Below are 17,222 nucleotides of genomic sequence, written 5' to 3'. Positions count from 1 at the left end.
CTTTGATGGTACAAGTGGATTTCAAACCCAGTCAAACTTTTTCCTAACGAGTACTTCAAAATAATGATGAAACTTCAGGTACAGAAGCGGCTGTAGGCGCCGGAAGCGCGCCGCGCAGGAACCCGGCTCCCTGCCCCGCCCTCCCTGGGCCTCGCCTTCGGCTGCGCAGCCTCCGTGCGCATCCAGACGGGAACTTCCCCCGAAGATTCGCAGGGGCGGTCCCGGAGGCAGAAGTCGATACCTGGCAGCGCACGGCTTCCCGCAGCAAATTCAGTGAGTAACAAATGGCTCGCTGGAGGCCCGTGGGCATGCCAGCTGACCCCACTTGGCTGCCTTCTGAAAAGTGTGGGTGGAGGTTACTTTTGGCTGGAGGGTCCCCAGCACCTCCTTTTCCCCGAACCCTCAAGCTACCCTTATGGGCTAAGAAAAATCAGTCTATTAGACCGCACCTGTAACCTATTCATGGTAGATGAAGCAGGAGGAGCTCCGTTCTCACGTTAGAGGGCATCAAAATCACCTGCAGGGCTTATTAAAACATATTGCTGGGTTCCTTCTACCCGCTTCCTCCCAGGTTCTGGTTGAGCAAGTCTGGCATGGGGTCTGATAATTGGTATTTCTAACTAGTTCCTAGGTTATTCTGTTGCTCTGGAACTACAAGTCGAGAATCACTCTCATAGAAGTTAAACAAAGTGTTTTCTAAATACTCCAGCCCCTTCTCACTCCCTCTTAGCCTGGTTTATTTTCCTTGAGAGCAGTTATCATTACTTGATATTATATATATTTATCTGCTTTTTGTTTGTCCTTAGTAAGGTTCAGGAGAACAGAAACTTTGTTTTGCTCTTATAGTTCCATATTTTAGAACAGTGCCTGGCACATAGTGGGAACTAAAAGGTATTTGTTGCTTGAAAGAACACGTGTTTTGGAAGGCGTCTTACAAAGCTGAAGCCATGAGAGTGAAAAAGCTTGCTCAGGAAGAGGGGAAAGAGTAAAAAGGAGAAAGGCCAAGGACAGACCTTGGTGTGCATGGACATTTAATGGAATAAGAGAAATAGGAAATAAGAGCAGAAAGCTAGGTGCCAAGCTCAGTGCAGCAGCATCCGAGACACCCACAGAGGAGAGATTTTCAGAAAGGGAGGGGACACCAAGCGTAAACAGCAGAAATCATCTAAGATGAAAAGACTGAAAAGTCTTTAAGATTTGTCAGTTAGAAGATTTGTCATTGATGATTTTGGTAAGACTGACTTAAGACGTTCAGGGTAGTAGGCTGATTGCTTTGGATTGAGTAGGGAATGGTGGATGAAAAAGTGGGAAAGAATGAGCGTGGACAGTTTATTCAAGGATTTGGCCAGGAAGGAATGGCTGAAAGTATTTCTCTGTCTCTCTCCCTTTCTCTTTCTGTGTGTCTCTGGGAGTCGGAGCAAAGTCACTTTCTAGTGGTGAGGCAGGAGTGTGTAAAAGTTTAATAGGGGACTTCCCTGGTGGCACAGTGGTTAAGAATCTGCCTGCCAATGCAGGAGACACGGGTACGAGCCCTGGTCCAGGAAGATCCCACAGGCTGCGGAGCAACTAAGCCCGTGCGCCACAGCTACTGAGCCTGCATGCCTAGAGCCTGTGCTCTGCAACAAGAGAAGCCACCGCAATGAGAAGCCCGCGCACTGCAATGAAGAGTAGCCCCCACTGGCCACAACTAGAGAAAAGCCGGCGTGCAGCAACGAAAACCCAACGCAGCCAAAAATAAATAAATTAAAAAAAAAAGTTTAATAGGGATGGCAAAGGCTTAGAGTAATTGCTGTGGGAAATAGAATTGAACGGTGACATCACATGGCCCCAAATTGGGCATAATGTTAAAAAACTGTGGGAGGTAGGAATGCTGTATAAGTTCTATCAGGAGCTTCTAACTCACCTACTCCTTTGCTGTGTTTTCAAAAGATTCTCTCATACTTGTCATGAGGCATATATTAAAGCTTCAGAGGCTTAAAACACACAACACAGAAACTCGTTACTGGCAGTTCTCTAAGGCAGGAATGCTGGTAGGAGCAGCTGCAATGGAAATATACTCCCAGATACAAGCAGGGATGGGAGGAGACCAGATGGAGACAGTTAATTACCAGAAGAAAAGTGGGCTCTGGTCATCATAATAGGCTGCAGGATAGCAAACACATTGGCCTGACTCACAGAGCTCTCTGGTTGTGGTAATTAATTGTAGGATCCCAAGGAATGAACTCAACAAAGGACTCACTAAGTCTTTTTGATTTGTGTAACTACAAAAGCAAACAAACCAACAAAACAATTCTTGGTCTTTGTGAACAGAGGCCTCTCGTGAGTGAGCGACATGACTTGTCAATCCTATTCCAAGAACTAAATCAGATCCCAGACCCAGAGCATCTTGCGTGTAGCCTAAATATTCTTAAAGAAGGATGCTGCTGAAACACTGTACCTAAGGACTGCAAACCTTTTCTCCAGCCTTTCCCCAAAGGTCTTGCAGTCCCTTATGGATAACTGATCTGGAGAAAAGGAGGAACTAAACTTTTCAGTAACTATCACTAATTTCAAACAAACACAAACGTCACTGTTTGCTGTCAGCATTCTGAGCTTATAGGGGTTAGGTGATAAATTAATTAAATTCTGGTCCAAGTTCACCTTTGGGCAGGGCTAGTGGGACTGTGAATTCATCCTGTGGTTAGTACCCTACTTGCCAAGTAAATGGCTGGAATAGGTAATCTTAGCAACTGCTAGAATTCCTACATGGGCACATTCACTCATTGAGTAAGGGCTATTCTGGAAGAAAATGCCAAGTGGAGTGCCAAAATAGTAGATCAAAAGCATTACCACATACCTGGAGAATTCCAGAGGTGAGTGTCACCATCAAAGGCGTGAAAGATGCTAGGGTGATGGTTCCCACCTCATTCCCATTTACTTCCCAGTTTAGCCATCACAGAAGTCTGACAGGTCTCAGAGAATGACAGTGCATTATTGTAAACCCAAGCAAGTGATAATTCCAGTTGTAGCTACTCTTCCAAAGGGGGTCTCCTTATTGAAGAAACTCAGCCCCTGACACTCAGCAGTTATTGATCTGGGACTTAGCTCCAGAATATCTTTGTAAAAAATCCTTTTTTTTTTTTTACATTACTCACCAATAACTTTCTATATTCAATCAAAAGTTTTGTTTTTATTGCCTATCACTCTTACATCCTTGTTCATTTCTATCAGTTTCTTCTCTTTAAAGTGGGGATCATAACTGTACCTTTCTCTGAGTAATCGGGAAGAAAACTTGATAATCTATGCAAAGAGCATGTAGTAAGTGCTCCATAGGTGTTACCTATTATCTTAGATAATTGGGGATGAAAATCTGGGATGTCATTGTTCATTTTGCTGGAGTCATTCTCAAGTTGTTTAGCGAGATGATAAACGTTCAGAATTTCTGCGTGTCTGAAATGTCTTTTCCTCCACTTAAATGCTGATTTGACTGGTAAAGAATTCCAGTTTCAGCTTTGAAGATATTGTTCCATTGAGAAATCCAATGGCAGCCTAATTTCCATTGCTTTATAGGTAACCTATTTCTATATAAAAGCTCTTCTTTTTCTCCTAGGTTTTGTCTAGGATGGGATCTTAGTTTCATTAGTTATCCTAAGGACTCAGATGGCCCATTTAATCTGAAAATTTGTGTTTTTCTTCAAATCTGAGACATTTTCTTCTTTTTAAACGTCCAACCCTCACCACCATTCTGTTGTTTCTGTAACATCTGTCATTCAGATGTTGGAACGTCTGGCTGGATCCATTCTTCATGTCTCATAATTTTCCTTTTTGTTAATTTGTGCTATTTAGCCCTGTCCGTTCTGCTATAAACCAGCCCATAAATCTTTTCTGTCTTTCAGAGATTAGAAAATATTCCTGGTTCATTGATGGAACATTTTGTTTTTAGAGGTTTTTTTTTTTTTTTAATGTCATGGGATTTTAGATGGAAGCTAAAGTAGATGTGTGTGCTCTGATTTCCTTCTTGATTCGAATTCCTTGGTTATCTTTTGGTTTGTCTTGTTCCTTTAATTAGATTGTATATTTTAAGGTAAAAGTCTTCATACTATGCCTCTCTAGTCTACATCTCTTATATACTGTTTTCTGGTTTTCTAGCACCTTATAAATCTGGCTCTTTCCACCTATCCAATAACTACACCCCCAGGTTGTTTGCTCAAATACATCCTCTTCTTTAGTTTCCCAGCTCTTTCATCTCCAGGGGCACCTGGAATGTTCTCCAGTCATTCAAGAAGCCCTCCTCAGGCTTCCCTGGTGGCGCAGTGGTGGGGGGTCCGCCTGCCGATGCAGGGGACGCGGGTTCGTGCCCCGGTCCGGTTGGATCCCGCATGCCGCGGAGCGGCTGGGCCCGTGAGCTATGGCCGCCGGGCCTGCGCGTCCGGAGTCTGTGCTCCTCAACGGGAGAGGCCACAACAGTGAGAGGCCCACGTACCGCAAAAAAAAAAAAAAAAAAAAAAAAAAAAAAAAGTAGCCCTCCTTGCCTCACCCATTCCTCTCTTCCGGGAGCCTACGTTGCATCTATCTAGCTCAGCAGTGATTCTCCACCAAGCACCAGAATTGCCTAAAATTTCCCCCAATAGACCTAGACCTGCTGAATCAGAATTTCTGCCGATCAGACCTGGGCATCATTTTTCTTCCTTAAATAAGCTCCACGGGTGAATGAGAGGCACACCGAGGCCAAGAACCTCGCAGCCTCCTTATCGGGCTGCCCGTCCGTAGGGCGGGACTGACCCTCCCTGACCCTGGCTGGGAGGTCTTTGGAGGGGTTCTTGCGCGCTGCCGCACCGCGTGTCTTCCAAACACGTTGCAAGAGGCAGGCGCCGGATATCCCAGAAGGCCACCTACGCTGCCTGGGAGCCCGGCCAACCGGCCCCAGGACTGGGGCGGAACCCAGGCTAGACTCCGGAGCAGCCAGGACCTGCCCGACCGTCCGTCCCTGAGGGGCCGGAACGCGGCGCCATGGGAGCGCCACGCGGGGCCTCCGGCACCAGTGCGCAAGCGCGCAAGCCGCTTCGCAGCTCCTCTTACGTGGCCGCTAGTTAAGGGAGCGCCTTTGACTTTGCTAGGCCCACAACGGCAGCGCAGGCGCCAGCTCCAGGGTGAGGGGCGGTTCGCCTGCTTCCCTCCGGCCTGCCTCTTTTACCCTGGGTCGTGGGCAGTCCCCGGGGCAGGCGCAAGGACAAGTCCCCATTTTGCCGGCGCCCTTGAGAGACGTTGGGAGCGGGGCAGGGGACCCCACCTCCACCCGTCGCCCGAGTGAAGTAGGGAGGGGGTGGGCAACGATGAGGTCGTTGACTCGGAAGGGGACGCGGGCATCCTCCGCATAGGTTTGGGGTGGAGAAAGTATTCCGGTGCGAGCGTCTTTACGTGGAGCCCTGTCCTCGCGCTGGGAAAGGGGTGTTGCATTTGCCTCCTTCCCAGCCCTGGTTCCCAAAGAGTGGACGAAAGATTTATCTGATACGAAGTTTGCAGTGTAGAGTGAGACCCCGAGCAATCCGAGTTAACGCTTCACCGAAAAACGAGCCAGGAAGTCGGACTTCTCACACACTAGGCCGTGGCAGGGATTTCTTGCGATGCACACGGGTTAAGCAACACAGGTTGGGATAAAGCCTGAATTGTATGGGGGCTTTGCTAAACGAAGTTTCAGAGCACCCTCGAGGTACTGCTTCTGCCTCATCACCTGTAGAAGTCACATCTCAGTTGTTTGTATTCCACTATTGGCCATTTTAGACTTCTTATTGTATTTATTTTTCCATCTTGTGTTTGCCTGCTTTTCCTCACGAGCAGTGTTTCTGTCTTAAGTCTTGTAGGGCGCAATGTCTGAACAAGAGCGTATACAGGAATGCCTGAGGAAGGAAATAAGGTCACTTCTCATTTCCACCAAAGATGGTTTGACCCCAGAGCAGTTGGAAAAGGAGTACCTTTTTATGGTTGGCAACCGTTTACCACTCCGAAACCTTGGGTATCGGTCCACCATGGAGCTGGTGTTGGGTATGCCTGATGTTGTCAGTGTCTACCCCTGTGGGGACGGTACTGTAATACTGAAAGGTAGGTTTAAGATTTGAAGGTCTTTGAACTTTGCAATAATAATCACTTAGTAAAGAATTGTTCTAGCTCTGCTATTATCCTGCATCCCCAGCAGGGGATTTTACTTTTGTGAGGGAGAAGAGGGATCATAGGCACCTTAGAGGTTGTGGACAGAGTTAGAGCTTTAGCACAACCAAGAAACCTTCCCCAGAATACTGTGCATTCACAAAAACTACATTGTGCATGTGATTTAATATTATTGCACCTTAAGTCAGGAGAAACTTAACAATGGGACTTCAAATTATGAAATCACGTTTAAAATTTCATAAAGCACAGAAACATAATTGTAGGGAAGTTTATTGTTCATCTCCAGGGTTTCAGATCTTTCAGGAGTTAATTAGCAGCAGTGATAATAAATTGGGTTTTACTGTTCATTCTTCATCCTGTAGTAGAGAAGCTAACAAGCTGTTGTCTAAAATGCAAGAAAAGGAGCAAGCAAGGGTTCGTGTTTATCATGTCACCTATATACACAGCTCCTTGGAGAGTTACAAATTATATAACCACAGATGCAAAGAATAAAGAAGGAAGTAAGTTTTCACCTAAATATGATTTCTTTTTTCACACCTCCTTAGCCATTCCAGATGAATCCACCAAAGGAATAGCAAGTTTAGTTGCAAAACAGAGGGGCAGCCATAAGGTTCGAAACTCCATGCAGAAGGGAAGGGCCAGTGTTCGCTTTGGGCCCAGATCTCAACGGCGAGTACCTTACCGAGGAAGGGTGCCCCCTATTCTTCCAGCTGTCGTGAAGAGTGAGTTGAAAGACCTCTTGACGTTATCTCCTATTCTCCTTTCTGATTTTGAGAACGCATTTGCCAAGCGATTTGGACGATCATTCCAGTATGTGCAGTATGGCTTCTTCTCTATGTTTGAGGCGCTGAATGCCGCTGCAGATGTCATTTCTGTAGAACAGACCAGAGCAGGTTCTTTGTTGATGCTGAAGAAGAGCCTATCTGAGGAAAAGCAGAGAGGATGGCCAGCAGGTAAGCATATTAGCACTGGTAACTATTGCAGATCAGCAGACTTTGGAGCAGTTGTAGTACATATGTACGTATGTATGTAATGGCTAAGCTTCAACAGTTTGTTGAAGTTGCATCCTGGCTCTACCACTTGCTAGCTATATGATCTCAGGCGAGTTACTTAAAATGTCTAAGTCTTAGTTCCCTCATCTCTAGAATAGGAATAATAATACTTACCTCTTGGAGTCAGGCTGAGATGGGGGTCTGTAAAGTGCCTGGCATTTAGTAAGCTCATAATAAGTGGTAGCTATTATTATGAAAACACAAGATCAGCTCTCTCTAGAGTACTGAAAAAGAACATTAGTTATATGTGTTCAGGTAAAGAAGATATAACATGGAAAATGAAAAGTTTTAAAAATAATACTAGGGCTTCCCTGGTGGCACAGTGGTTGAGAGTCCGCCTGCTGATGCAGGGGACGTGGGTTCGTGCCCCCGTCTGGGAAGATCCCACATGCCGCGGAGAGGCTAGGCCCGTGAGCCATGGCCACTGAGCCTGTGCGTCCGGAGCCTGTGCTCCACAATGGGAGAGACCACAAGAGTGAGAGGCCTGCGTACCGCAAAATAATAATAATAATACTAGTTTGTAGCATTTGCCATCTGATCTTTGCTAACACTGATCTTTGATATCCTAGCAAGCATTGTAGTAATTGATGTAGTGTAATGATAACCACCTTATTTGTATAGCAATTTACCTTGGATTCTCATACCATAGACAAGTTGGGTGAGTAACCCAATCTTATCCTTATAGTTAAGGAAGCCAAAGCTCAAGAAAGTTAAATGACTTTCTGAAAATTTCATGACTTGAAAAGTGGTACAGCTAGAGTTAGATACTGAATTCTTACTACTGCTCATTCAGTGAGCTTTTCCTACCCAATCACTGTCTCCCTTAAGGGCTCAGAAAACTGATGTGATCATTTGTATAGTGTCCCTCTAGACCCTTGACTGTATAGAATCTATACACTGCCTATTTGGGGAATTCTATGCCTGTTTCAATGATTTTCTTTTTTTCTCAAAATTTGTATTTAGATTAATATAGGTGAACCGTGAGAATATCATGAATTTACAAACCAATATTTAAATTGTGGTGGGAAGTGTAATTTGACAAGAATATGCTAGGGGGTTTACAGACTCTGGTCAGGGAAGGCTGTAGGGGCCACTGAGTGTTTTGAGTCTAAACCTCAACCGTATCAGTATTTGTTTTAAAAATTAAAAACAATTTTTTTTGGCCCTGCTGCGCGACTTGTGGGATCTCAGTTCTCTGACCCCCAGCTGTTGAACCGAGGCCACGGCCTTGAAAGCCCGGAATCCTAATCACTAGGCCACCTGGGAACTCCCTGTATCAGTATTCTTACGCTGCTCAAACTTTGGGAGAGTAACTCATGCTATTAAACTTACGTGAGATTGAGTTGTATAAAGCAGTTTGCCAACTTATTGACTTGTGGGGGGTGGATATTCCTTCCCAGTGATTGAATTGTTCATTTTCCCCATACATGGTACCTTATTCCTCATCAGGATATCTTGGAAGTAATTTTTTTGTGTGTGTGAGCTTGATCTTAGGTTAAAGAAAGAGCTAGGCCATGGTGGGGTCCGGTGATCTGTCTTTCATGTTGTATAACAGAATATACCTCTCCTGTAGTATTCCCCTCCATACAAATCTTGAAGAAAAAAAATCTATACTCTAGAAGAATATCCTTTATTCTGTAGCTTTTCATTCCCCACCCCTCCCCCCATACCACTAGATGGTTATCCAGTTTGAAAAGCATAATTCAAGCAGATTCCTTATTTGAAGACTTTTTGGTCTCCTAAACAGGATACAGCTTTTTAGGTTTATACCTATTGAATCCTGCCTCTTTGTAATTATATTCAGGTGTCCTTAAGTGGAGTTTTAGATAGCCCCAACCTTTCAGTAACACACTTATGATCTTTTGGTTTTCTTCTGTAGGTGACTAATCATTCCCTTGTATGTAAATTTTATTGGCTTAATATAAAAATGTAAGCTTACTTAATTTTTAGTTCTAAGTTGAGGGCCTAGCCTCTATATATAAATACCAGAAAACTAGAAATTGTTAGTGATAATTTTTCTCTCCTCTTCTTTTATTCGCAAAAGGTAAAATTTTTCCCCAGCCTTTTAGAAGGAAGCAACAAGGGTCACATCCCACAGGCTCCCCAGTAGCAATGGCATGCTTTTCACAACCCACTTCAAACATGGAACCACTGAAGCAAATACTGGACGTGGAGAATACTTCTAGGTCAAATGTGGAGACTTCAAGGCTGAATCACACTGAAAAATTAAACCAGGTGAGATATCCGACTTTGGAGTTATAAATACACCAAAAATGTGTTTAAATTCAGTGGCTATTACTTAGCTCTCATGGAAAAGCTGACCTTTTAAAATTCAAGTCGTTCACTTATTTCACATTTAACTTAAGCATTTTCTGTGGTTCTGTGGATTAGTTAAGAAGTGAGAGGTGGCAGTGAAAAAAGAGTACAATTTTATCAACTCCGTGGTTTCAACTATTTTCTGCAGATGACTCCCAAATCTGTATCTCTAGTTCCAGCTTCTCACCAAAGTTATAGAAGCATATTTGCAACTTAACTCATGAATATCTTCACCTGAATGGCTGGCCCTGAGCACTGCAATCCTGGTATTTTTCTGTGACTATGATGCTGAAGGACTTTGAGTAAAACCTACTAGAATAAAGCCAACAAAAGCCTGATTATGTTAGCAAGATAACAACCTAAGTAGAGCTCAAAATAAGCACATGGAAATTAAAGACATAAAAGTGCTTGATTTCTGTAACTTAAAAAAATTAGCTTTAGTAACATAATTTACATATAGTAAAATTTGCCCATTGAAAATGTACACTTTGAGTTTTAACATATGTATCTAGTTGTGTAATCACCATCAAAATCAAGAAGCAGCATTTCCGTCAGCTCCCCAAAGTTCCTTCATGCCACTTTGTAGTTGATATCTTTCCCCAACTACAGCTACAGGCAACCACTGCTTTCTATAAGTATAATTTTGACTTTCCAAGAGTTTCATATAAGTGAGATTAAATAATGCTTAGCTTTTTGTGTCTGGCTTCTTTAACAGGATGCTTTTGAGATTCATCCAGTATGTATCAGTGTTTTGTTCCTTTTTCTTGTTGAGTATCATTCCACTGTACTGATATACCTCAATTTGTTATTTCACCATTAGATAATATTTGTTTCCTGTTTGGGGTATTATGAATAAAGCTGCTATGAACATTTGCTTACACTTTGTATGAACATTGACTTCATTTCTCTTGGGTCAATACCTAGGAGTAGGATTGTTGGGTCAGACAGTAAGTTTAACTTTTTAAGAAATTGCCGAACTGTTTCCAAAGTGACTGTACAGTTTTACTTTCTCATGAGCTATGTATAAGAGTTCCACTTGCATCTTTGTTAACATTTGATGTTATCAGTTTAAAAAACAGTAGCCATTTGAGTGCGTGTATAGTAGTATCTCATTATGGCTTTAACTGAAGTTTCTCTAATGATAAATAATATTGGGTATCCTTTCGTAAGTATATTTGCCATTTGTATATCTTCTTTGAAGTGTCTAATAATATCTTTTGCTCATTATTAAAAATCGAGTTTTCTTTGTATTGAGTTGGAAGAGTTATTTATGTATGCTGGTTACAAGTCCTTTATTTTTTTTAATTTTATTTATTTTTATTTTTTTGGCAGTACGCAGGCCTTTCACGGCCGTGGCCTCTCCCGCCGCGGAGCACAGGCTCCGGACGCGCAGGCCCAGCAGCCATGGCCCACGGGCCCAGCCGCTCCGCGGCATGCGGGATCCTCCCAGACCAGGGCTCGAACCCGTGTCCCCTGCGTCGGCAGGCGGACTCCCAACCACTGCGCCACCAGGGAAGCCCACAAGTCCTTTATTGAGACATGTTTTGCAAATATTTTCTCCTGGTCTGTGCTTACCTCTTCATTTCCTGAATCCTGTCTTTTGTGGGGAAGTCTTTAATTTTAACGAAATCTAATTTATTTATTTTTTTCTTTTGGTTCTTGCCTACCTAATAGATTTTTGGTTAATCCAGAGTCACAAAAATATTTTTCTATGTTTTATTCTATAAGTTTTTTGATTTTAGTTCTTAGGTCTATTTCAAGTTAATTTTTGTGTAAGGTACCAGGTATGGATCAAAGTTTTCTGCATATGGATAGCCAATTATTCCAGCACTATTTTTAAATTTTTTATTATTTTAAAATTTAATTTAATTTATTTATTTTTGGCCATGGGGCATGGCATGTGAGAGCTTAGTTCCCCAACCAGGGATCCAGCATACACCTCCTGCATTGGAAGCTTGGAGTCTTCACCACTGGACTGCCAGGGGAATCCCCAGCACTGTTTTTGAAAAGCACTCTTTCCTCACTGGACTACCTTATTACTTTGGCACTTCTGTAAAATCTGTTGACCTCATCTATGTGTAGGTCTCTTTCAGGACTCTCTGTCTCTCTCTCTCTATTCTGGTCCACTGATCTACATTGATCTGTCTTTTTGCAAGTATCACACTGTCTTGATGACCGTAGTTTTATAATATGTTGAAATTATATGGTTAGATCCTACAGCTTTGTTCTTTTAAAAATTGCTTTGGCGGGCTTCCCTGGTGGCGCAGCGGTTGAGAATCTGCCTGCTGATGCAGGGAACGTGGGTTCGTGCCCCGGTCCGGGAAGATCCCACATGCCACAGAGTGGCTGGGCCCGTGAGCCATGGCCGCTGAGCCTGCGTGTCCGGAGCCTGTGCTCTGCAGCGGGAGAGGCCACAACTGTGAGAGGCCTGTGTACCGCAAAAAAAAAAAAAAAAAAAATTGCTTTGGCTATTCTAGGTTCTTTGAATTTCCATATAAACTTAACTTGATATAAATCAGCTTGTCAATTTCTACCAAAAATAATTATGCTGTCTGTGATTTTGATGAGAATTGCATTGGATCTATAGATAAGTTTGGGTGGAATTGACATCTTGACAATATTGAATCTGCTGATTCCTGAGCACAGTATAGCTCTCCATTGATTTAGATCTGTAAATTCTCTCAGCACTGTTTTATAGTTTTCAGTAAACAAGACTTGCATATATTTTGTTAAACTTACAGCTACATTTTTCATATTTCTGATACTATTATAAAGGGTATTGTCAATTTATTTTCTAGTTAATTATTGCTTGTATGTAGAAAATCAATTTTTTTTGTATATTGACCTTGTATCCTGTGACCTTGAATCAAGGTACTCGATAAACTCAACTCTAGTTTATACTGGGAGTAAAGACAGTTTTACTTCCATTTCAATCTATATGACTTTTTTTTTCTTACCTTATGACAAAGGCTAGTTTCTCTAGTTTAATAATGAATAGAAGTGGTGAGAGTAAAAATTCTTGCCTGGTTCCTAACTATAGGGGAAAAGCATTCATTTTTTCATCATTAACTATTATGTTAACTGTAGCATTTTTATAAATGCCCTATATTAGATTGAGGAAATACTCTTCTATTCCTGGATTCTGAGAATTTTTTCCATGAACGTATATTGAATTTTTCTCCATCCATTGAGATGATTATAGGATGTGATACTATGATTTATAATAAGAAATATATATTTGGTCTTCATCCTTTTCTGGCACGGAGCTCCTAAAACCTATGGAAATTCCTAAGTAAAGAGAGTAATAAAGGTATCTTTTGTTATTTTAATGAGGTAACTTTTGGAAATCACCTAAGGATGGGTTGCTGTTGGAGTCAGCCATGTAATTAGAGGGTTGGAGATTAAGTTCAGTCATAGCCAATGATTAATCAGTCATGCTGATATAATGACGCCTCCATGAAAACCCCAAAAGTCTGGGTTTAGAGAGCTACCAGGTTGGTGAACACCTAGAGATTTGGGGAGAATGGCATGCCAGGAGAAGGCATGGAAGTTCTTTGCCCCTTCCCATATACTTTGCCCTATGTATCTCTTCCATTTGACTTTTCCTGAGTTATATCTTTTTATTTATTTATTTTTCATTCATTAAAAAGTCGAGATATAATTGACATATAGCATTATATTAGTTTCAGTACAACAGGATTACAACAGGATTAGATATATGTATGTATTGTGAAATGATCACCACAGTAAGTGTAGTTAACATCCATCACTACACATAGTTACAAATTGTTTTTCTTGTCATGAGAACTTTTAAGATTTACTCTCTTAGCAACTTTTAATTATAGAATACATATTGTTATTAACATAGAATATATATTATTATTAATATACAATTAATATGTATATAAATAATAATTGCCATGCTGTACATTACATCCCCAGGACTGATAATAACTGGACGTTTGTACTTTTTGACCACCTTTACCCATTTTGCCCGCCCCCAGCATGCTGCCTCTGGCAACCACCCATCTGTTTTCTGTTTCTAAGAGTTTGGGTTTTTGTTGTTGTTATTTTTGTTTAACAGATTTTGCATGTAAGGGAGATCATACAGTATTTGTCTGTCTGACTTATTTTCCTTAGCATAATGCCCTCAAGTTTCATCCATTGTTATTACAAATTGTGGGATTTCCTTCTGGTTTTATGGCTGATATACATATTCCACAACTTCTTTATCCATTTATCGTTCGATGGACACTTAGGTTGTTTCCATGTCTTGGCTATTGTAAATAATGCTGCAACATGGGAGTGCAGATATCTTTTTGAGTTAGTGTTTTTGTTTCCTTCGGATAAATACCCAGTGGTGGAGTTGCTGGATGATATGGTGTTTCTCTGTACTGTTGTCCATAGTAGCTGCACCAATTTATATTCCCCCCAACAGTGCACAAGGGTTCCCTTTTCTCCACACCTTTGCCAACATTTGTTATTTCTAGTCTTTTTGATAATAGTCATTCTAACAGGTGTTAGGTGATATTTCATTGTGGTTTGGTTTGCATTTCCCTGATGATTACTGATATCAAGCCACTTTTCATTTACCTATTGGACATCTGTATGTTTTTGGGAAAATGTTCAGATCCTCTGCTCATTTTTTAATTGAATTATTTAGGTTTTTTTGATGTTGAGTTGTGAGAGTCCTTTATATATTTTGGATATTAACCCCTTATCAAATATAAGATTTGCAAATATTTTCTCCCATTCATTTTATTGAGGTCTTCTTTTCTGTGCCATTTGATGTAGTCCCACTTGTTTATTTTTGCTTTTGCTGCCTTTACTTTCAGTGTCAAATTCAAAATATCATTTCCAAGACCGAGGTCAAGGAGCTCACCATCTAAGTTTTCTTCTAGGATTTTTATGTTTTCTGGTCTTACGTTCAGGTTTTTAATCCATTTTGAGTTACTTTTTGTGTATGGTGTAGAGTTATATCCTTTTATGATAAACCCATAATCTAGTAATTAAAATGTTTCTCTGAGTTCTTTGAGCCATTATAGCAAATTAAATTGAACCCAAGGAAAGGGTTGTGGAAACCTGATTTGTAGCCACTGGATCAGAAGCTCAGGTAACAACCTGGACTTGCAATTGTCATCTGAAGTCAGAGGATGGGGTGGGGGTTCAGTCTTGTAGAACTTGGCCCTTAACCTTGGAATCTGAATGCAATCGCCCATGTCAGAATTGAGTTGAATTGTAGGACACCCAGCTTGTGTTGAAGAATTGCTTGGATATGGGGAAACACCCTCACACACATTGTAATTGGAGTCAGAATTCTGTAGAGCTTTTTCTTTTTTAATCTCTTTGTATGATAAATTACATTGATTTGGTTTTTTTTTTTAGCATTAAAGGAACCTTATGTTGCTGAATGAATCCAGCATGTTGGTCATCATGTCTTTTTATATATTGCTGGATGTGATTTGCTGTTTTCTTGTTAAGGACCTTAGTGTTAATGTTCATAAGGTATATTTTTCTGTAGTTTTCTTGTAATGTTTTATCTGGTTTTGGAATCATGGTAATACAGGCCTTTTGAACTGAGTTGGGACATTTTCCTTCTTTTTTTTGGCAAGAGTTTGTATTAGGTTTCCCTAAACATTCCACTGAATTCATCAGTGAAGCAGTCTGGACCTGGGGATTTTTTGGGTAATGATTTTAAATTACAGACCCAGTTTCTTTAACAGATAAAGAGCTATTCAGATTATCCATTTCTTTGTTTGTTAAATAAATTTATTTATTTATGGCTGCGTTCTGCCTTCCTTGCTGCACGCGGGCTTTCTCTGGTTGCGGCAAGCGGGGGCTACTCTTCGTTGTGGTGCACAGCGTTCTCATTGCAGCGGCTTCTCTTTGTTGCAGAGCATGGGCTGTAGGTGTGTGGTCTTCAGTAGTTGTGGCATGCAGGCTCAGTAGTTGTGGCACATGGGCTTAGTTGCTCCATGGCATGTGGGATATTCCTGGACCAGGGCTTGAACCCATGTCCTCTGCATTGGCAGGCAGATTCTCAACCACTGCGCCACCAGGGAGGTCCCAGATTATCCATTTCTTTTTGAATGAGCTTTGATACTTTGTCTTTCAAGAAGATGTCCATTTCATCTCAGTTGTCAAATTTGTTGAAATAAATTTGTTTATAATATTCACTCATTGTCTTTTTAAGATCTGTAGGATTTGTGGTGAAGCACCTTCTTTCATTCCTAATATTGATAATTTCTCTTTTTTTCATGATCAGTCTGGCTAAAGATTTATTCAGTGATTTTTCAAAGAACCAGCTTTTGGTTTTCTTGATTTTTCCCACCTGTTTTCTATTTCATTTATTTCTGTGCTTATCTGTATTATTTCCTTCTTTCTGTTTATTTTGGGTTAATATTTACCTTAAGAGCAAGAAAAGAAAATTTGGTCATTGATTTTGGTCCTTCTTTTCTAATATAAACATTTAAGGCTATGGATTTTCCCTAAGTACTACTTTAGCTGTATCTCACAAATTTTGATGTGATGTATTTTCATTTAGTTCAAAATATTTTCTAATTTCCTTTGTGATTTCTTTTGTCTTATGGGTTATTTAACAGCATGTTGTTTAATTTCCAATACTTGGGGACTTTTCAGAGATGTTGTTGAGTTATAATTTAACTTGATTGTGTTAAGAAAACATAGTCTGATTTCATTCCTTGAAAATATATTGAGACTTATGTGGCCCAAAATATATATATGTGGGTGAATGTTTCATATCTACTTTGAAGGAATGTTTGGGTAGAGTGTTCTCTGCTATATTTGGTTAGAGTGTTCTATAAATGTCAATTAGTAAAGTTGGTTATAGTGTCATTCAGGAATTCTATATTTTTACTGATGTTTTCCTACTTTTTCCATTAATTACCGCAGGATCAGTGTTGAAATCTTCAAATATAATTGTGAATTTGTCTATTTTACCTTTCAGCTTCAGATATTATAAATCCCTGTTAGGTGCATACATATTTAGGATTGATATGTGTTCCTGATGAATTGCCCTATTTATCATTATGAAATGTCCCTCTTTATGGCTCATAATGTTCCTTGTTTTGGAGTCTACTTTGTTTGATATTACCATAGTGATGCTAGCTTTCTTTAGATGTTAGCACTGTGTATCTTTTTATATACTTTTATTTTTAACATACCTGTTTTATATTTAAAATGTGTTTCCTTTAGAGAGTATTTGGTTGTCTTGCTTCTTCATTTAATCTGTCAATCTCTGTCATTTAATGGGGGTGTGTATACCATTTATATTTAGTGTAATTACTGGTATGGTTTGATTTAAGTCTAATTTTTGTGGGGTTTTTTCCTATTTTTTTCTTTTGGATTAATTATTATTTTTTTTTTTTGTGGTATGTGGGTCTCTCACTGTTGTGGCCTCTCCTGTTGCGGAGCACAGGCTCCAGATATGCAGGCTCAGTGGCCATGGCTCACAGGCCCAGCCACTCTGTGGCATGTGGGATCCTCCTGGACCGGGACACGAACCCATGTCCCCTGCATCAGCAGGCGGACTCTCAACCACTGCGCCACCAGGGAAGCCCTGGATTAATTTTTAAAAATAAAACTTTTAGACCAATTTTAGGTTCACAGCAAAGTTGAACAGAAAGTAGAGAGGGTCCCCATATACTCCCTGCCCCCACATTCATGCAGCCTCTTCTACTATGAGCATCC

General features: G+C 40.9%; 1 protein-coding gene across 3 annotated transcripts in view; it reads left to right on the top strand.

The window, feature by feature from the left end:
• The first annotated feature begins 5,846 nt into the window (after nucleotides 1-5,846).
• Nucleotides 5,847-17,222, top strand: part of TDRD5 (tudor domain containing 5) — a 90,209-nt gene continuing 78,833 nt past the window's right edge. For 2 of the 3 annotated variants that reach the window (XM_060142163.1, XM_060142161.1), the window contains exons 1-3: nucleotides 5,847-6,078; nucleotides 6,690-7,097; nucleotides 9,241-9,431. In XM_060142163.1, coding sequence (XP_059998146.1) covers nucleotides 5,847-6,078; nucleotides 6,690-7,097; nucleotides 9,241-9,431 — 831 coding nt within the window. Of the gene's footprint in view, nucleotides 6,079-6,689; nucleotides 7,116-9,240; nucleotides 9,432-17,222 lie in introns of all 3 variants that reach the window. The other variant, XM_060142162.1, reaches the window with a different exon arrangement.

Source organism: Lagenorhynchus albirostris, chromosome 2 (assembly GCF_949774975.1).
Source record: "Lagenorhynchus albirostris chromosome 2, mLagAlb1.1, whole genome shotgun sequence".
Taxonomy (NCBI): domain Eukaryota; kingdom Metazoa; phylum Chordata; class Mammalia; order Artiodactyla; family Delphinidae; genus Lagenorhynchus; species Lagenorhynchus albirostris.
The sequence above is the reverse complement of the archived record's forward strand: the minus strand, read 5'-3'. Positions and strand labels throughout refer to the sequence as shown.